We start from the raw sequence: 20,308 nt of genomic DNA, 5'->3' as shown, positions 1-20,308 counted from the left end.
TGAACTCAGGACCTATCTCTCTTGTTTAGCTTTTTTGCCCAAGACCAGTGTTGTACCACTTGAGCCTCAGCTGCACTTCTGGTACTTTTTGGTGGCTAACTGTAGATAAGGATCTCATGAACTTTCCTGCCCAGGCTACTTCAAACCTTGATCTTCTGAGTAGCTAAGATTATAGTCATGAGTCATGGAAGCCCAGCTGTATAGTCTCATTTTATCATTAATATATTTTTGGATATTTTTATTTTAAAATTTACAGAGAATACAGCAGAAGTGTCATTCTACACATGAATAGGACACTATTTGCATATTAAGGTTTATATTTGTAGTATGTCTGGAGAAAGAACCCTGGCCTAGGCCTGTGTACTGTCCAATATGGTAGCACTATCACATGTGACCACTGAGCTCTTGAAATATGGCTAGTGAGATTAAGAAATGGAACTTATCATTTTAATTTATTTAAAGTTAAAACCTAAGGCCATGTTAAATTTTTCTCTATTAAATACAACTTCAGCCAGGCACAGTGGAACATGCCAGTAATCCTAGCTACTTGGGAGACTGTAGCAGAGAATGAGAATCCAAAGCCAGCCGGGGCAATCAAGACATACTTCAGACAGACAGACAGACAGACAGACAGACAGACAGACAGACAGACAGACAAATGCTGTCTCTGAGCTTTTTCACTCAAGGCTAAAACTCTACCACTTTGAGCCACAGCACCACTTCCATTTTTCTGGTGGTTAATTGAAAATAAGACTCACAGACTTTTCTGCCCAGTAGCTAGGATTACAGGAGTAAACCACTGACACCCAGTTGTTAGAGAGAATTCTATCATTTTGTCTGGAATGCATTTCCCTTTAACTATGGAAAATTTAGTGTCTAGGTTTCATCTGCATAAGATACCCAATGGAGGGGCCGGGAGTTTGGCCTAGTGGTAGAGTGCTTGTCTAGCATGCATGAAGACCCGGGTTTGATTCCTCGGTACCACATACATAGCAAAAAGCCGGAAGTGGTGCTAAGGCTCAAGTGGTAGAGTGCTAGCCTTGAGAAAGTCCAAGGACAGTGCTCAGGCCCTAAGCCCAAGCCCCGGACTGGCAAAAAAAAATGGATTTATTAGCATAGAACAAAAATACAAATGCAAATCATCTGCATTTTTTTTTGAAGTACTGGGATTTTGAACACAGAGTGTTGCACTTGCTCCATCAAGTGTTTCACTTCTTGAGTTCCACCTCCAGACTACTCTATGAATAGTATTTATATTGTGTCCTTGATATGTTTATTTTGTGCTTGGGAGCACTGAAGGTTGAGGCAGAAAGATACAGATTTCAGGCTAGCCTGGGTTGTATAGCTAGACACCATCTCCCTAAACTAATCGAGTTTATATTGATTTTGTACATGTTGCAATGATATTTTAACTGTGTTGTATTAAAATTCTTGATATGAGTTTAATTTCTTTTTAATGATTTTAATGTGACTATGAGAAAGTGATTTTATGTGTGTGGCTTGCATTATGTTTCTATGTAGTAGTGTTATCGGATTTGACCATCTCTTCTCTTTGTCACCCAAGAGAACTGAGGTCGTGATTCAACCCTCCCCACTCCTTCCAAACCCCTTCCCTCCACCAACAAGTCTGTCTTCCTGGTCTCTAGGTCTCCAATTACAGAAGAAGCTCAGGAAAGAAAAAAGTGTCCTACTAATATAATGTGGAAGAGTATATTATACAGATACATTGTGTGTGTGTGTGTGTGTGTGTGTGTGTGTGTGTATCCCCTCCCCAAGGCAGTACATCCCCACTCTAGATGTCTAAGGGCTGAGAGAGCCTCATCTTGCCCTGATCCTATTCACAGATGCAAGGTCTAGAGCATGCAGAAAGCATGAAGCCCTTCCATGGCAACTCTTCAGAAACCAATAGACAATCATTACGAATACTGCACATACCTCTAAACATAATGGCACATTATCATGACTCTTGTTTATCTGTCCTATGCTTCATCTCTCAGGCTCTGAACCCCTTTAAAGGTACAATCAACTGTATTGCACTCACCTTCCTGTTTCTAATACCCAGATGGTCTGAGGAACACAAAAGGAAGATTTAATTCCTAGGCACAGTTTGCTGTGACTGCCTGGCCCCTGTAATCTTCAGTCACAATGACCAACTCTTATTCTCTACAGGATATACTGGTGGTTTTGCGCTATGCCCTACAGCATTCTTATCTTCCTCTATGATGAAAGCAGAAGACTGATCATCCGTCTACAGCCTGGTGGTAAGGCTGCCCTGGTTCTCCTCTGACCACCAGCCCCCAACGACCCATCCACTGGGCTCCTCCAGACTTGCTGGAATCCCCCCACCTCACATCTTCTCTTTTCTATGCCTCTGCCTAGGTGTCTCCTCCTTGACAGAGCCACCCTGTTCCTTTTGTGCTCGGGGCCATGTTCCACTTGGCCTCATTCCTTCTTACCCTTGCCCTTTGCTGAACTTCCCTTGAAAGCTCTCTTGCAGTCTTCCCGGTTCACAGTGGTCTCCTCTTCTCTGCAGGCTGGCTGGAGAAGGAGACATACTACTAAACTCAGCAGAGTACACACCGATACCAGGGGTCATGAAAGCCAGAACAATGACAACAACAACATCTGATCTGGGGAAGAGACACTAGACCACCTTGGATGAGAAAGAGAGGCAATCCTAGAGCTGGACTGAGGGCATCATGGGTAGGAAGGGGATGGGCTGAGGGGAAGATCAACTGGAGCCCATCAAGGAAAGGCATAGTCTTGTAGAATCCAGCAGCCAGTCAGTCTAGACGGTAAATATTTGGAACAGCCTCACCTCGCTGGATGAGTCACATCTGATTTGGGGGAAATGATTACTGCAAAGTTCCTTCTCTCCATCTTCATGGTAACTAGGCAAGGGAAATTCTTCAGAGACCTGAGAAGAGAAAAAGCTGGGAGGAGATTAGAGCCATGGTCCTTTCTCCTTGAGAGTATCTGAAATCACACTTGGTTGTCCTGAGGAACAAATGACCAGTGACGGCTCCCAAAAGTCCAGCTGAGATCAATATAGGGAGAGCTCCAGCCCCTCTATCCCAGGAACCGAGGGACTGACTGACCTACGTCCCGCCTCACTAGCTCATTTCTGCTGGGTGAGCCCTGCATGTTGCTTGGCTGCTTAGGCCATTTAGATTGTGGGCTGTGAGCTGTGTCATCCATGAAGAACCTGAGATTCACTTGGGAACAGTGATATGAGGGGTGGCCCCCAACTCAAAGGCAGACTGGCATCCCCCTCCTCTCTAACATTGTCTCATCCCATCCCTCAGTCTGATTTCTAGGGTTTAGCCTTGAAATAAGAGTCTGCACAATGCTATATCACTGTGCTATACCCTCAGCCCTAGGCCCTGGGACCGGCTGCTGTTGGTCTGGTCTTGGATGAGTGAGAAGGCCCAATGAGGGCCTCTCTCCTGCCCATTCTCTTCACCAAGGTGTCTCCCAAACCCTGTCCCTGCAACTCACTTCCACTTGGTGAATCCTTCCATTCTGCATTGCGGTTCAATTCACTCTCAGCCATCTCTTTTTTTTTCACATTGAATTGATTTTTTATTTTATTTATTTATTTTTTATTGTCGGGGCAATGTATAGAGGGGTTATGGTTACATTCGCCAGGTAGGTGCATTACTTCTCACACATTGTCACCCCTTCTCATGTTTTGTCCACATTTCCCTCTCCCTTCCCCCTCCCTTCTTTCAGAATAGAGAGTTGCTTCTGTCCAAAAGACTAATTAAGAGAGAAATGCTAAGTAATACTACGAGGAAATTGTTAGCTGTTACCAGAAACAAAACACTTGTATTACTAGGCACGGTGGCTAGCTACTCAGGAGGCTGAGATCTGAGGATCGAGGTTCAAAGCCAGCCTGGGCACTGAAGTCTGTGAGACTCTTATTTGCAATTAACCCAGAAAACTGGAAGTGGCACTGTGGCTCCAGGGATAGGGTGGTAGCCTTGAGTTGAAGAGCTCAGGGATAATACCCAAGCCCAGAATTCAAGCCCCACAACCCACAGAAAAACAGTGACTGCACACAATGCCTGGCACTGGGCCAAGAGCTATAATCATAGCACCAATTAATTCACACCAATGTATTCCTACCTCTCCAGCCGATTTGGTAAAAGAGGAAATCAATGTCTATCCAATTACTGAACCTGTGCCCTTAGCACTTTGTGTATCAGTCTTACGATGAGGGCTAGGCCAAGACACATATAAAGAACAAACAATAAAATTAAAGTTTTGGAGAAAGGGTCTTGGATAGGTCTGGAGAATAAGAGGCATGAGCTGTCAGGGAAGGCTATTCCACTGTAAGGTGTAGCCAGCTCTGTCCCCTCTCTCAGGCTCCTCAGAGGACTCTCTCCCTCCCATTCTCCTCCCTCTCCCAACACAAGGTCTCCTAGGGACAGGACTATCTCAGTCTGGGGTCCTCCCTGGATGCTGACATGGCTGAACCAGACTCTGGAAGATGGAGGGAGGGACCAAGAAGGTATGTGAGTGAGGTGGGGAGGGGGAGGGGGAGGAGCCAGCTCCTCAGGTTTCAGCAGAGGGAGCTATGGGTATCTGGTGGGTTAAAAATACAGAGGCCCCAACTCAGGGTCATTTGATACCAGTGGCTGAGGCAGTGTTAAGTCCAAGGACCCAAAGGTAGGGGCCTAGAGAGAAGAGGGCTGAGGAAAAAGAAGACAACATGAGAGTGGGAAGGATGAGGTCGGGGGAGGGGAAAGGACAAGGGTGGAAGTGGAGCAAAAGAAGGCATCACCAGAGAGACACGATCACTGCAGGAAAGGATGAAGAGATGGAGGTGGCTATGGTAACTGTGGAGTCCCATCTTACACTCTGTGGGGAACAAAAGGTCTGATTTGTGGTGGAACAAGTCTAATGCCCCAGTAGCTCCCCTTTCCCCAGGATGCTGTAAAAATGGCAAATCAGGGTAATGGATCATCTGGGCCATGATTCTCTGAGTGGGCCTGCTCATCACTCCTGGCTGCCTTGGCTCTGGCCGTGGGCTTTGGCAGGGCAGTCACTGCTGGAAGAGCAAGAGGCAAGATTCTGAGGTCTCTTCAATGTGCCATTCTTGGGCCTGCTCTGGCCTCTCCTGATACTATGACAGCTGTCCCTCTTGGACCCATTCCTGTCCTGCTCTGAGATTTTCTGCAGCTTTTCTTACTTAGTTGTATGAGGTCTGTCCCCATGGGAGTATGGAAAAATTCTTCTAGCATAATTCCATGTCCCTGACTGGATGTAAAACAAACATTATCCTTCCAGAATGAGAGCTACCCTGGGGTGGAGGATGGGGATAGGGTCATCTGACTTTAATCTAGTCTCTCTATGATCTCCCAGTATGTTTTACCTAGGAATAGTAAGGCCTTGATGAAACATGGAAAAGGTCCTTTCTAGATAATCCAGACCTCAACTTACTCTCTGGAATCTAGAAATTGCAGGCCTTAACCCTCATCCCGTCCCACCCCAGCTTCACATCATTTCTATGTGTAAATCAACATCTTCAGTCAGGGTACAGGACCCATCACACCAAATTTCCCGCGTGTTTATCGTCCTCTTCCTCCAGTGTTCATACCTGATCCTCTCTGTCTTGTCAAAGGCAGAGTTGTAAGTAGTAGCTATTAGCCATCTTTGGAATCATGCAGCCTAGGGAATCCTCCCTTCCCACGGTGCCCTAGAAAATCAAGTCTCATAGGATCAGAGTAGAGAGAGGAACGCACACAGGGGTTTGTAGGCACTCCACATTTTCCTCCTCCTGGTGGGCCTGATGGGTAGAAAAAACCCCCACATCCACATCCCTGCAGGATGGGATCCCAGCCAGCGCCATCCTTCGCCTGCATTCCTCAGTTAGGACTGTGGAGTGAAGTAAAGGAAACTGGCTGGAGCTGAGCCAGGTCCCTGGTCTTGGACTCAGCTCCATCTTTTATTCAGGAATGATCTCATCCTTGGTGCTGGTTCTTTAAAGGGAACTGCAGGAGGATTTTTTTTTTTTCCTATAGTCTGGACTGCACTTCAATTCCCGCCCCCCCCCCCAGCCCCTTCCCACTTCTCCACAGAATCAAATAAATAGGCTCCAACTCTAGAAGATTCCCAGATTTTTAGGGTGCAGAGGCAATACCACATTTGTCCTATATTATTAACTTAGCTAGGACCAGAACACTACCTCCTCTGCACCCACATTTCCTTCTCCCTAATTATCCTCACTCTACCCCCCAGTGCTTCTTACTACCCCCCCATCTCCCCTCCCCCAGCCCAGCTTCACTTACCTCGGACTCATTTTGTCTTATTTTTAGATCCAGGCTCTCTCTCTCCTCTCTCTCTCCCTCCCTTTCTTAATATGGTGATGAGCTCTTGGGCCTGTGTGAGGGACAGGGGCTGAGGAACCTTGGCTCTTGGGGGAAGGGGGGGAAGGAGTATCTGGGGGCCTGGGGGAGAGGGGCAAGAGGTAGGAGGATTCCAGCGCTCATGGAGTTGTCCTGGCCTCAGAAGGTTATCTGTCTCTCCTGCCAACCACAGAGACATATTTAGACAGGACCAGGTGGAGACTGAGGGGTGCCAATTTCAGGGGGCAGCTCCGGTTCCCTCCCCGCCCCCTGCTCCTAGTCCTCCTCCTGACCCTTTCTCTTGGCCCTGTCAGGCAGTTTCTTCAGGACCCAGCAGTGTACTCTGACCGCTTCTCTGAGCCACTCCCCACGCCACCCCCCACCTAGAGCCCCTAACTCAGGATTTGGTCCCTAGGGGCCCCTCTCTACTCCAGCTAGCCTCCTCTGGACCTGGAGAGCAGACCCAGATCCTACTACCTCCATGAGCCCTGCAGACAAGATGGGGGCCAGAGCAATGCCCAGGCTGCGGCTGGCACTGCTGTTACTGCTGGTGCTAGGGGCGCCCAAGTCAGGGGTCCAGGGGGAGGAAGGTCTGGACTTCCCAGAGTATGATGGCGTGGACCGAGTGATCAACGTCAATGCAAAGAACTACAAGAACGTGTTCAAGAAGTATGAGGTGCTGGCCCTCCTCTACCATGAGCCCCCTGAGGACGACAAAGCCTCACAAAGACAATTTGAGATGGAAGAGCTGATCCTGGAGGTGAGTGGGGGGGTGGGGGAGCGGGTTGCAGGCCTAGAGAGCTCACCTAAATCACACAACCATGAGAATCTCTCTAGGTGGGATCTGGGGTTGAGTAGCAGCATGGCAGGCCCTCTGTCTTGAACAACAGGATGCAATTGGCCTGCGATCTTAGCTGGATGAGAAACAGACACAGAGACCCAAAATCCTATCACAGGCAACTGTGCTGGTGTGTGGGGGGGGAAGGAGGGGGGTTCCATGCCATGTTGTAGAGGCAGTGGTGCTGGGTCTGGCAAGGAAGAGGATGAAAGAGGGCGAGGAGGTCAAAGTGAAAACTCAGTGCAGTCCTGTGCATTGCTCCCTCACCCCACCAGATGCTCCCCTAGCCAGGCATGTCCCCACTCCACCCTTAGGCTGTACCCCGAAGAGATCCAACTGAGCATAAGTAGACCTCATTTTCCCCAGGCTTCTTGATGGCCATATGTTTGTAACTGTCTGAGAAACCACCATGCCTCCCACTGGCCTTTCACCTCCCTCTCTTTTCCTTTCCCTGCCCCAGGTCCTCCCCCATCTATGCCCACTGGATCAAGCCAATGCCCTCATTGGACATTTCTTATAAAGGAGATTTCAGAATGCTTTCACTCATTTTCTCTTTATAGAAAAAACTCCTCACCTTCATCTGAGCAGAGAGGTTTTTATAAAAAGAGAAGGAAAACAAACACAAAAAGCTTAGGGTTAGAAGATATGGTCACATATCCTGTAAGAGCTGGGACATGTTTGAGTGTCCTTGTCTGAATTTCTCCCGCCCTTTCTCTGGCTTGGTGGTACACAGAGGCCCCAGCTTGTCTAGGGCTTGGTGTCTTTGGGAATGAGCTATCAAGACCAAAGGCTCTCAGCTCCGTACCTCCCCGCTGGGTGCTGGAACATGCCATCTGATTAATGAACCGTGTATTTTTATCCTGACTGTTCAGTAGCCTCAACCATCCACCTGCCACCCGCCTCCTTTTCCATCCCCTAAAGAATCACAGTGCCTGAGTATTGGGTGGGGTGAAACTGCAAGCTGTGCCCACAGCCCAGCAAACCGGTTGAGTGCAGTCCTGGGAGGCTTGTGGGGGCAGGGACTGCCCATGTGACAGTGCACTGGCTGAAGTACGTGTGAAAGGGCTCTGGGGACTGGAGAGAGAGCTCTGGAGACCTAGAGCCATCTAGGTTTCAGTAGTGGAGCTCTCTCCTCTCTCTCTCTCTCTCTCTCTCTCTCTCTCTCTCTCTCTCTCTCTCTCTCTCTCTCTCTCTCTCTCTCTCTCTCTCTCAGAGCTCTACTTCCCACTATGACCTTCCCCATTTCTCAAACCCTTCTCTATCATTCCCCTCCAGAACTCTTGTGTTGGGAATCACTGGAAGGTTCCAGAGATTGTTAACATCACCCCTACACTCATCTCATCTGGGCATTTGCCCAGGATGGAGGCAAGGGGCAAGGCCCACCCCTTCAGTCAGGAAAGGGCCCTCAGTCCTTCTGAAGCCAAACGCCTCAGGAACTAGGAAGTGTTCAGCTCACTGTCCTGAAATTGTTGGCACAGTTGCCAGTGAGCAACATTCACAAGCTTCAAACAAAACCCAAGCCAAGGACTAAGAGAATGGCTCAAGAGGTAGAGTAACCTGCCTAGTTCAAATCTCTAGTTTCTAAAAACAAGTATTGAGCCAAAGACAGAAATCAGGTGGGGAGTTGGGAGATAGTCTGGATCTTAGTATAGGATAATGATCAACCCTGGGCCTTCCTGTACTCAGCTGACCCAAATGAAAACATCAGATGGGGATGGAGAAGGGGATTTAATAACTGCCAAGGCTAATTTTACCCTAACCTTACCTGCAGTTAGCAGCCCAAGTCCTAGAAGATAAGGGTGTTGGCTTCGGGCTGGTGGACTCTGAGAAGGATGCAGCTGTGGCCAAGAAACTAGGTAAGGGAGGGGAGAATGTTTCAGGAAGGGGAAGGGGATGCCCATCTGAAGAGACTTCTGTGGAGGCTTTGGACTTGGGAGCTCTTCCACTGTGTCCATTCTGAAAGAAGCAACTGAAAATACTGAGCTTGAGAAGGTGATAGCTGCAGAATCTTATAAAGAGTCATGGTCTAATTCTAGTATTGGCGGCAGGTGTGGGGGGGAGCGGTTCTTGCTTAGAAAAGACTTGGTAGAGCTGGGTGCGGTGGCTCACACCCATAATCCTAGCTACTCAGGAGGCTGAGATCTGAGGATCGCAGTTCAAAGCCAGCCCCAGGCACTAAAGAAAGTGAGACTCATCTCCAATTAGCCTCTAGAAAACAGGAAGTGGCTCTACGGGTAGGGCGGTAGCCTTGAGCTGTAGCCTTGAGCTGAAGAGCTCAGAGACAACGCCCAGGCCCAGCGTTCTAGCCACACTACCCACAAAAAAAAAAGAAATGGTGGGGGCTGGGAATGTGGCCTAGTGGTAGAGTGCTTATATAGCATGCATGAAATGGTCAATTCCTCAGTACCACGTGCACAGAAAAACCCAGAAGTGGTCTTGGGGCTCAAGTGGTAGAGTACTAACCTTAAGCAAAAGAAGCTCAGGGAGTGCCCCAAGCCTTGAGGTCAAGCCCCAGCACAGCCCCCCCCCGAAAAAAAATTAAGAAAAGACATGGTGGAAGGAAGGAAGGGAGAATACAGGCAGGGCTGCAGAGCAGGCTTCCAACTCCTCTTCCAGCCCCTCCCCCTCCACAGTCTTGGCTAGCTGTTTCTTCATGCAGCCACCAGGAGGCAGCACTGACTCAAGGCCGGACTCCGGATGTGGAGGGGGAGGGGATGGTTAGTAATAATGAAGTCATCTGGCCAGCAATCACCAGTTAAAGGGCAGGACAGAGAATTCCAGCTACTGGAATGTTCAGGGAAGATAGCAGGAATATTTTATCTCTAGTTACAGCTGGCAGGGAAAGGAAGCAATATTGCTAGAATCTGTGTATTCCTAAGTCCTCTTCACACCCTATCTGATCCTCCCACTTCCTCACTTCTCCCTAGAAATCTCTAAAGCAAGGTTAGCTCCTGGGCTAAGTGCAGGGGCATGCACGACCAGATGAGACAGTTCAGAGATGGTGCAGGGGGGCGGTAGGGAGAGGGCGGGCTGGATGAGACCAGTGAGATTATCTGGTGGCTGGAACCCTGGATTTGGACTTGTGACTCTGGAAGTTTGGGATGGTGGCTCACCTTCCACTCCCTGCCCAGGTCTAACTGAAGAGGACAGCGTTTATGTATTCAAGGGAGATGAAGTCATTGAGTATGATGGCGAGTTTTCCTCGGACACCCTGGTGGAGTTTCTGCTTGATGTGAGGATTCCCCTGGGCCTAACAGCCTTGTTTTTACACTCCTCCTAACCCCAACCCTATCCTTACCCTCCCCATACAAACACAAACATACTACACATGCATCATACATACTGGACACATACCATACTTACACAGCATGTCCACAACATAACACACACAGCACATTTCACACACAATACATGTAATACATATATCATGTAACCACACACAAGACACAATATATGCAACACACCCAGCACATATAGCAACTGTATGTTTATATACAACATGCCTGTAACATACAAAGCACACTACTTTGTATGCAGAGAGCACACACATACATACCATATGACATAACACCATACTATACTACTACACATGCCATATCTACAGGCAATACTCAAAGCATATAATATATCACACAGCACATGCATGCACATCAAATGACAGGTGGACACATATGTACATATCATAAGTGTACAGTGAAAACATCCAACATGCTTTAAACATGCCTGCCACATATCACATACCCTATACATACAACAACACACAAAACCACACACCTTATACAGCACATAGCACACGCAATGCATTCATTATAAAACTCCACACAATAAATCAGAAATAAAACAGTGGACATATCACACAAAGACCATACAAACGACGACACACACACACACACACACACACACACACACACGCCTCTTGTACTTTCCTGCCTTCTCCCTAGATCCCACTCTGCCAGCGAGGACAGAAACATTCTTCAATATCCCTTCTTCCAGGTCCTAGAGGACCCTGTGGAACTGATCGAGGGTGAACGAGAGCTGCAGGCATTTGAGAATATTGAGGACGAGATCAAGCTTATTGGCTACTTCAAGAGCAAAGACTCAGAGCGTGGGTAACCTTCAGCCTCTACTCTTCCCTTCCCTGAACTCTCCACCTTACCGGCCTTGCCTCCTTATGCCTCCACTGTCTCTGTTTTATGTTCCTCCTTCCTTGCCCCTCTCCCTCTTTAATAGTCAGCTCCAACGTGTGTTCTGACCACCCTGCACTTGGGAGGAGGGGGCTTCTACATACAAGCACCTCCGCCATTCCACCTGCCCTTCGGATAGCCCTGTTGGATCTGACCTCTCTCAAAGGACTAGATGGGGTGGGTGGATCTCTCAGAATCAAAGAAGAACTGGGGAGAAGCACAGGATGGACTGGCTGGCAGACCTTGATTCCCCACAGACTGACCAGATTTTTTTTCCTCCCTCAGATTACAAAGCCTATGAGGACGCAGCAGAAGAATTTCATCCCTACATCCCCTTCTTTGCCACCTTCGACAGCAAGGTGCCCCTCCACACGGGCGTGTTGGGTCTCCCCCTACCCCTAAGTTGCCCTCCAGTTTCCTCAGCCAGAATTGATGGGAGCCTGCTCCTAGCTCATGTGCTGGCACTCTCCACCGCACACCCAGCTTCTCCTGCCTCTGCAGACTTCTGATATTCAACCCACTCTTCTCTCTTTAAATGAAACTCAGAGAAGTCAAGTCACTTGTCCATTATCACAGTGGCAGTGGCAAAGACCTAGCTTCTCTGATTCCCTTTCTGTGTCCCTTCACAATACTGCTTCCCACTGTGACCCTGCACCTCCTATGCCCCTTTTTCTCATTCCCTCCCCCCCCACAAAGGTGGCAAAGAAATTGACCTTGAAGCTGAATGAGATTGATTTCTATGAGGCCTTCATGGATGAGCCAGTGACCATCCCAGACAAACCCAACAGCGAAGAGGAAATCGTCAGCTTCGTGCAAGAGCACAGGAGGTAGGGATGGGGATAAATCTGTAAAATGGACTGGTCTTCACTGGAGGTGAATGCACTCCAGGCATAGCAGTTTCACACACACACACACACACACACACACACACACACACCCCTATGACCTACACAGAGAAGGTCCTCTGCAATTGTAGATAAGTCCTTGCAATGCTGATTGTGACCTCAATAATCTCTGTCAACAAATCAATCTTGCCTGTCTGTGGTCTGACCAGGAGCAGTAAGTAGCGTCTATCTCTTTTGTTGTATTTAATCCTGTCTAACAATCACAGTGAAAGAGCTTCCACAGAGAGTAGCACCAGAGCTGAGTTTTTAACCCTGAACTGCCCCATGCTCTTTCTCATACAGTACACCAGTATCTTTCAACAGAGATGGAGGAAATGGCAGGCAGGGGAAGGGTTCTGTCCCCTTAGGGGAGATTTGGCAATGTCTGCAGACACTCCTGGTTGTGGCTAGTGCTGCTGGTATTTAGTGGCTAGAGGCCAGGGATACGGCTAAATCACATATAGTGCACAGGCAGGTCTCCACAACAGAGAATTACCCAGACCCAAATGTCAGTTGTGCTGAGGTAGGAAAACTCTGCCCTCTACTCACAGACAATTCACGTACTCCATGACTGGAAAGACCCATTCATCAGTATAAATACTACTTACTCTGTCCCAGGAGATTAGGGTTCCCTTCACAGAGGAGGAACATGGGCCTGATGCAGTGCCTACTCAGCACCTAACTCATGGCTTAGCACCTACCAGCCCTCCATTTATTTATTTCCTTACGATTATTTTTGTTATAGTGTTGGGGATTGAACTCAGTGCCTTGTGCAGGTAAGACAAGCACGGTGTCACTGAGCTACATCCCAGCCCTAGTCCTCAATTTTATTCAACAAATGAATGGATAAAGAAGCAAATGCGGGAATAAGGTGATTACCACCAGTTCTTACCTTTCTCCAGAAGGTCTCTTTCTCCAGCCTTTTGTTTCCCCCTCCCCGCTGCTTCCAAACCATGTAATGATCTCAGCCTGGTGCCCAGAGCTTAGGCTTTGCCAGATGGCTTTGTTCGGGGCTACAAGCTGTCTATGGCCTGGGCCTGATTCAGAGTCCCCTACAGGGACCCTCTGCTACGGGGAGGAGACCTTATTCACTGAGTAAGGGACCCTCTATCTCTTCTAGGTCAACCCTGAGGAAACTGAAACCTGAGAGTATGTATGAGACCTGGGTGAGTGTTCCTGGCTAGGATCAGGCTCTCAGGGAACAGGGTGGCTAAAGACCTAAGCCCTAGAAATAGCCTTCCCAGCTGCCCTTCCTACCCACCTGTAGAAAGAGCTGTGCAAGGCTGGGGGGAAGAGCAGTGGAGAGGAAAGATTTTTGTTGTTGTTCTTCTGAAAATTGTCAGGAATCAGGAGACAGACATAGGTAGATGAAGTGAACAAGGGAGCCCCAAGCTCTGGGGTGAAGGAATGAGCAGAAGAGGCAGACGGCTCTGAAGTTCAAAGCGACAGTGTCACTGGGCAAAGGGCCATCATCAGAAGACTTTACCTGGTCCCGACACTGGCTGTCCACATGATTCACAGTCAAGGAACATTTTGAGCTAGTCTGGACTCTCTAGCCTCAGGGAGTACAGGAGTTATTCCCTGGGCTTCCTCTCACCACCACCCCCGCCCAACAGGAGGATGATATGGACGGAATCCACATTGTGGCCTTTGCAGAGGAAGCTGATCCTGGTGAGGAAATAATACTGGATTGGCCTGCAGGAAGGCAGGGTGGGATGGGTGTTGACTGGAGTGTAGGCCTCATGTAAGAAGCATTCCCCAGGCCTTTGCAAGCAGCCTGAAGCTGTAGGAGGCAGGGAACTATACCTGGACTCCTGGGTCCCAGGTCCCTTCCCTGTCCATCTTACACTTCTTGTTTTTGTTCCTTCCAAGATGGTTATGAGTTCTTAGAGACTCTCAAGTCCGTGGCTCAAGACAACACTGAAAACCCTGATCTGAGCATCATCTGGATTGACCCTGATGACTTCCCCCTGGTAAGAGGCCTGCTCAGACACTGCCACCTTAACGCAGAGCTTTAGACTGTGACACCTTTTGAGCAAGGACTTTGTTTTAGCCACTCTCTCCACCTCTGGGCTAGGGAATATGCCTATTGCAAACTCAAGGGCACTGTGAGCATGGAGCGGGTAGAGGATGCGTGGGAAATGCATCATGAGCTTCACACATGTGTCTTAGAGCAGAGGCGGGGCAGGTAGCCCGAGAGCCAGGGCTGGTTCCTAGAGAGAGGACAAGCACTGAGAAGTTGGGCACACGAGTAGACATATTCACTGATATGTTCAAGGTAGATTCCATGTCTCAGGATGATTTCTTTCTCAGCTGAATAAACCACCCAATATGTGAGGAATGTTGGTGATTACCTCATGTGTGAGGCGTAGAAACTGAGGGCCAAAGAAAAGTGATTTGCCCAAAGTCACAATATCGATCCAATAGTGGATCCAAAAAGTAGAAAGGAGGAGCTTTGGATAAATTTCCTCAGGGATTTCCACTCTTTCACAGACTAGAGCTACCCAGGGCCTTCTGGCCTTATAGTTCCCCCATCCACTGCCAGTTCAGGCTGTCTTCTCTGTGGCTGGGTTTACCATCACCCCAGTAGACTTGGGTATTCCTAAACTCCATTAAGCTGCCATCTTTGGATCTCTCTACAGCTGGTTCCATACTGGGAGAAGACATTTGACATCGACTTGTCAGCCCCACAAATAGGAGTCGTCAATGTAACTGATGTGAGTTTCCTTCCCTCATCCTGGGTTGACCATTACGCTACTTCTCTTTCTCCATCTCTCCTCCCCTCTACTAAGTAAGAATGGAGTGCTTTTCAGAAAATGAAAACAAGCAGACATGCTATGCTCACTCTAGTGGCTAGACTAATTGGTCTGGGAAAGAGGCAATGCATAATGTGAACACATCTCCATCCTTATTCATTTCAATCAGCTCATCTTCCAAAACTCCTCTTCCTCATTAAGTTGTTCATTAAAATTGTCCCTTCTTTGGTATTCTTGGAACTCACTTAGCATTGGAAATATGACTATTTATTATTCTATCTGTCTTCTCCAGTAGACTTGAGCGGTTTTTTTTCTTTCTCTCTCTGTGGTACTGGCATCAGAGCCTCGCACTTGCTAGGTAGATGGATTTTCAGCTTAGCCATAACTCCCTCCTGACTTTGACCAATTCAAGGATAGGAATCTTCTTGTGAGCACATAGTAGGTGCTTCGAAATTGCTGTTGAATTGAAGTGAGTAGATCAGAGTCTTTGCAGTCATAAAATTCTCGGGGAAAGCTATTTCTCTTTAGATTCCAATTCAATTAACTACAAGGATGGATTTGATTAACTGCATAATAAGATTCAAATAAAAAAATGCTGGAAAGATGCAGAAATCAGTGACTTCTGCTTGAGAGAATCAGAGAAGCATTTAAGAGAAAGTGGCCTTAAAACGGAGCTCAACAATGGATAAGGATTTTAATGAGTGAGGTTAAGGGAGGTAATTTCCAACTTGAGGAAAAAGCAAGATGGAAAGATCAAAAGCCCCCAAATGAATATCACGTTTGGTAAGAAACAAAGTAGCATTTTTTTGTACTTTTGTAGTCTAGAAATATTAAAACTGGCCCTGGAAAATCAGCGACAGCATTCTACTAGCCACGAAGAGCCACCAGTGGTTTTACACTGAGGATATAATGGAGACCTCAGTTTTTGGAAACTTAGTATGGCAAGAGTATAAGAAAAAGATGGAAGGAATGCCTTTGGCCAATCCAACTCCCCACTTTCAAATATTATTATTCGAACAGAGACTATAACCTAAGCACTTTCTCTGGCCACTGAAAGATGAAAGAAGGGAGACAGGAGGTAAGGAAGGGTACAGTGAGCATGAGGACGGTCTGAAGACCAGCATTAAACTTCGCTTCCATCCCCTGCCTGTGCTATCTCCCAGGCGGATAGCATATGGATGGAGATGGATGACGAAGAGGATCTGCCTTCTGCTGAGGAGCTGGAGGACTGGATCGAAGATGTGTTGGAGGGTGAGATCAACACAGAGGATGATGATGACGATGACGATGACGACGATGACGATGACTAGCTGCTCTGACAACTGTTTCTCAGCCCCACCTGCTCCCTTCCTATATCCTCCTACCTTCTCTGTGCTCCTTCAGGGACACTAGGTCATTCTCTACCATAGGCCAGCTGGGTCTGTATATTGGGTGCTGATAGCCTGGTTTCCCTCAACCCATGAACTAAAGAGCTATTGCTTTTTAGATTCCAATTCAATACTCTCATCTGACTTCGGTTTCTTATCCCCTAACTTACTTATCTCTCATCACTCCTCACACTCTTTCTTTTGTTTTTTTTTCCTCTTGCCATTATCTAGGGGTCCCCATCTCTCTTGTTCCTTCCATCTAGGCATACAGTTTTTCCTCATTCTCTCAAATCCTTCATCCTCCTGTCTTGTCTCTGGCCAGGAGGAAGGGAGGTACTGTGGGGCTGTATCTCAGCCATCTCTTGTTAATGTATTTGGGTCAAATGCAAGGCCTCAATAAAGAGATCTGGGACAGAATGAGCAAGTGTCTGTGGATGAATTCTCACCCTTGTAGCAGGGGGAGGTGGTCACAGGATGGGAGATTTAAGTGTGGATGCCTTGTTAGGAATGAGCTAGGGGACTCTGTGTGTGTGATAGGAGGGGGGTGGGGCTCCCTCCAGGCAGTTATCCCAGAAAAGCCTGGATTATTTATCAGCTTCAAGTCAATAAACCTTTTTTGAACACATGGTGTTTGTCCAGTGCTGCTGTTGGGCTCTGGAAGAACAGAGAGTGCCAGGCCTGTCCCTACTCTGGAGCTGATTAGTTTCACTGAGAAGTTAAGATAAGCACAACTAAACAATAGAAGAAAAATACAAAGCAATATGTAATTAAGTGACTATGTGCTCCTGGTTTGTACCCTCCCTACAGCTCTTCTTTGAACATTCAGAAGAATCTCAGTGATTCTTTCACAGTGATGTATTTCTAGGATTCATCTGTCCTGTAGTCTCCTTCTCTAGGTTCCCACTGTCTCTTCCATGTAGACCTCCATTCTAATACTCAGCACCTTCTGCTATATTTCTTCACTTATCTATGCACATATCCCACTAAATAGCCCCTCAAGGGCAGGAGCCCAAGTGTTCTCTTCCTTTCCACAGGCTGGGCACATAAAAAGTTGTCATTAATATTTGCTAAAAGAAGGAACAAATGAAAACATGGAACAGATTCCAAAGAGAAAGGTCAGGGTGGGTTTGATGACTTTGTAATGGAAGGAGGCCTATACTGGGCCTTCAGTTGAATAACTGGAGTTGATTACAGGCAGCAAAGTTGGGAAGGAAATATTTCAGACAAGTCCCCTAAAATGGCAGGATGTGTTTGTCTTAGTAGGGATACAAGAGCAGAGTGATGCAAAACTCAAGCTGTGTTTTCTAATGGGAATGAGCTGGAGAGATGTTTAAAGTTAATCTATGAGCTGGTAAAGAACTAAAAATAATGCACATTGTATTGAAGAACGTGATGATCTTGAGAGGAAAGTAATGATGAGGATAGAGGCAAGGAAGTACAACTCAAAATCAGAGATGGTTATAAGAAGTAGAGAGAAGTTGAGAGAACTTGGGCCCATGGGGTAATCATGAGAAGGGAGAAGAGGCACTGACTTACAATGAGAGATCAACTATGCATGGACTGTTTGGAAGTGTTTGCAGGAAAGACCTACATACATTCCATTATAGGCTCAGGCTCAGGTATGCATACAGGAGTCAGGCAGGGAAGGAAAAACTGTTGAATAGGCTCAAAAGTATCAGCTATTATAGTGGTTTTGCTTTGCTTTGTTTTACCAGTCCTGGGGCCTGAACTCTGAGTCTGAGTTCTGTATCTGAGCTGTTTTTGCTCAAAGCAAGCACTCTACCAGTGAGCCACAGCATCATTTCTGAGGTTTTGAGTAGTTTATTAGAGAACAAAGTCTTACAGAATTTCCTGCCCAGGCTGGCTTTGAACCTCAGTCCACAGATCTCAGATCTCAGCCTCCTAAATAGCTAGGCTTACAGGCATGAGTCACTGGCACCTACTTAGTTTCTTGTTTGTCTGGAAACAGGCTATCATCATAGCTAGCCTCTCAGAATGTAGTCAGCCTTCTTTCAGTTTGTGATGCCCTTGAGTGCTACCATGCCTGGCCCAGCATCATAGTTTTCATGAAGACAGTGTAAAGGCATTGCCAGGAGCTTTCAAGGATTTTATTCAAGAAGATTTTATTCTCTACAGACAAATCTAGGAAGTGCTCCTAGAGAAGATGGTCCAAACAGAAGCCAAGTCTTCATCTATCATGCTCCCATTTAGTTAATGACTAAAGGTAATATGGATACTAGGTCACTATTAAAATATCGTGAAGCTTAGCAGACTGCAGGTAGCTCACATCTGTCATCCTAGCTACTCATAAGGCTGATATGTGAGAATCATGGTTCGAAGCTATCCTTGGCAAGAAAGACTATCTCCATAAGACTATCTCCAGTTCACCACCAAAATTTGAGAAGTAGAGCTGTGGCTCAAGTGGTAGAGCATTAGTCTTGGACAAAAACGCTCAGAGACAGTACCTGTGCCCTGATTTCAAGCCCTAGGGCTGACTGGTACAAAAGAAAAAATATGGAGCTTATTATTATCTAGCATAGGCTATTTTCAGAAGATCCTGGACTAAAAGTTCCTATTTAAAAAAAAAATCTATTTGTGCCTATCCTTAGACTCCTATTTCTAGTTCTCAGAAGAACCCTGTAAAATAAATGTTACCATTTCCACCCTGCTGGTGAAGACATAGCCTTTGGGGCATACTGTGTCTTAGGGAAGCATGGAGCCAGCATGAAGTCATTCTGTGGATAAAGTCATTCAGTCTCTCTGGGCCTCAAAGATGGATCAACAAAATAGATTTAGATCTTACAATATAAGATAAATGCAAAACACATAGGAAGGTGAATTATGAAGAAGGGGTGTGATTCTCAAGGGCAGGCCTGCTTAAGGGAGGGAGAGAAGCAGCAGAGAAGGGCTATGAAACCTGAAGTAGCAGGGACAGGGCTGTTTGTAGGGCCAGTGTAGGATGCCCCAAAGGAGAGCCTCTTCTAAGACTTGGAGGGATCCATGCTTGCTAGGCTGGACCTGAGGCAAAATGGGGTGTTACTGAACGTGCATAAACACTAAAGGGGCTCATAACTCTTTCCCAGGGCCAAGCCTTGCCAGAATTGAAGCAAGACCCCTTATTTTGGAGATGGAGCACAAAAACAGATGCTTCCCTGTTTCTTCCTTCCCTCTTTCAGTTTGGCTATATATCTGGAGGAGGAAAGTCCCTGAGGTAGAGGGGAAGTGAGAGCTACCACACTGGGCCTGGGCAGAGGGGCAGAGGTGGAAAACAGCTAAGTGTGGCTGTGTTCCTTGTCTATATTTGAATGCTGAGCTCATGGCTGCTTTTTCTCAAAAAGAAAAAAAAAAATAAACCTGCTATGGTGACGGGAGAAGCAGAAGTAGGACCAGTTAGGAAAGGTGAAAGAGTTACAGTGGGCCTGCTGGCACCTCACTGGAGAGAAGAGCCAGGGCTCTGCTTGTCCCAGGACCTGCCACCTCTCCTCTCTGCGTGGACAAGCCCATCATTTGCCTACTAGGCCTCAAAAGAGTTTTGTTTTGGTTTTGTTTTCCCCCAATATCAAAGTAAACAGCTAAGAGAAACCAGGGGCCAAAGCCCTTCTAATTCCAAACGCTAATTTCCTCTGCTTACCAGGGGACTGGGCCACGCTGGCCATCCTAAGGTCAGAAAAGGTAAGAAGGTGTCCCATTGAGAAAGAATTAAATCTAAGAACTATTTCACAGTTTTGGGGGAGGGGGAAAGATGCAGCGTCCCCACTCTAGTCCTTGGCCCAATGCTATCACCATCGCAAGAGCCTTCCAGAATCCCAGCCCCTCGGCACCCGTCCCCTCCTCCTTCCCTTCCCCCTCCTCCCGCCGCTGCCCGCCCCCCCCCCGCCCCTCCCCGGCTCTGACATCACCGGCCAGCCGGGTGGGGTGAGGCGGTGCTG

General features: G+C 47.4%; 2 protein-coding genes across 2 annotated transcripts in view; both read left to right on the top strand.

The window, feature by feature from the left end:
* The window catches only part of Atp1a4 (ATPase Na+/K+ transporting subunit alpha 4), a 40,273-nt gene extending 36,921 nt beyond the window's left edge, over nucleotides 1–3,352 (top strand). Inside the window, exons 22-23 of the mRNA XM_090340671.1 lie at nucleotides 2,170–2,261; nucleotides 2,534–3,352. Coding sequence (XP_090196797.1) covers nucleotides 2,170–2,261; nucleotides 2,534–2,562 — 121 coding nt within the window. The 3' untranslated portion in view covers nucleotides 2,563–3,352. The remainder of the gene's footprint in view (nucleotides 1–2,169; nucleotides 2,262–2,533) is intronic.
* Nucleotides 3,353–6,544: 3,192 nt separating this feature from the next.
* On the top strand, nucleotides 6,545–16,731 carry Casq1 (calsequestrin 1). Its single transcript, XM_090339814.1, has 11 exons — nucleotides 6,545–7,110; nucleotides 8,960–9,044; nucleotides 10,320–10,420; nucleotides 11,182–11,293; nucleotides 11,658–11,731; nucleotides 12,069–12,199; nucleotides 13,377–13,422; nucleotides 13,873–13,927; nucleotides 14,129–14,229; nucleotides 14,899–14,973; nucleotides 16,176–16,731. Exons 1-11 carry the CDS (start codon nucleotides 6,832–6,834, stop codon nucleotides 16,320–16,322), a joined length of 1,206 nt encoding a protein of 401 aa, XP_090195940.1. The 5' UTR covers nucleotides 6,545–6,831; the 3' UTR covers nucleotides 16,323–16,731.
* Nucleotides 16,732–20,308: the final 3,577 nt, after the last annotated feature.

This window comes from Megascapheus bottae, chromosome 10 (assembly GCF_031878675.1).
Source record: "Megascapheus bottae isolate mThoBot1 chromosome 10, mThoBot2.hap1, whole genome shotgun sequence".
NCBI classification, from domain to species: Eukaryota; Metazoa; Chordata; class Mammalia; order Rodentia; family Geomyidae; genus Megascapheus; species Megascapheus bottae.
This window is presented reverse-complemented; position numbering and strand designations above follow the sequence as displayed.

Excerpts from the sequence above, each read along its gene's own strand:
- Casq1 (XM_090339814.1), top strand. The coding sequence starts at position 6,832 with ATGAGCCCTGCAGACAAGATGGGGGCCAGAGCAATGCCCAGGCTGCGG. Across the intron at positions 10,421-11,181 it reads TGGTGGAGTTTCTGCTTGAT|GTCCTAGAGGACCCTGTGGA; the intron begins GTGAGGATTCCC and ends CCCTTCTTCCAG. Across the intron at positions 14,230-14,898 it reads ACCCTGATGACTTCCCCCTG|CTGGTTCCATACTGGGAGAA; the intron begins GTAAGAGGCCTG and ends ATCTCTCTACAG.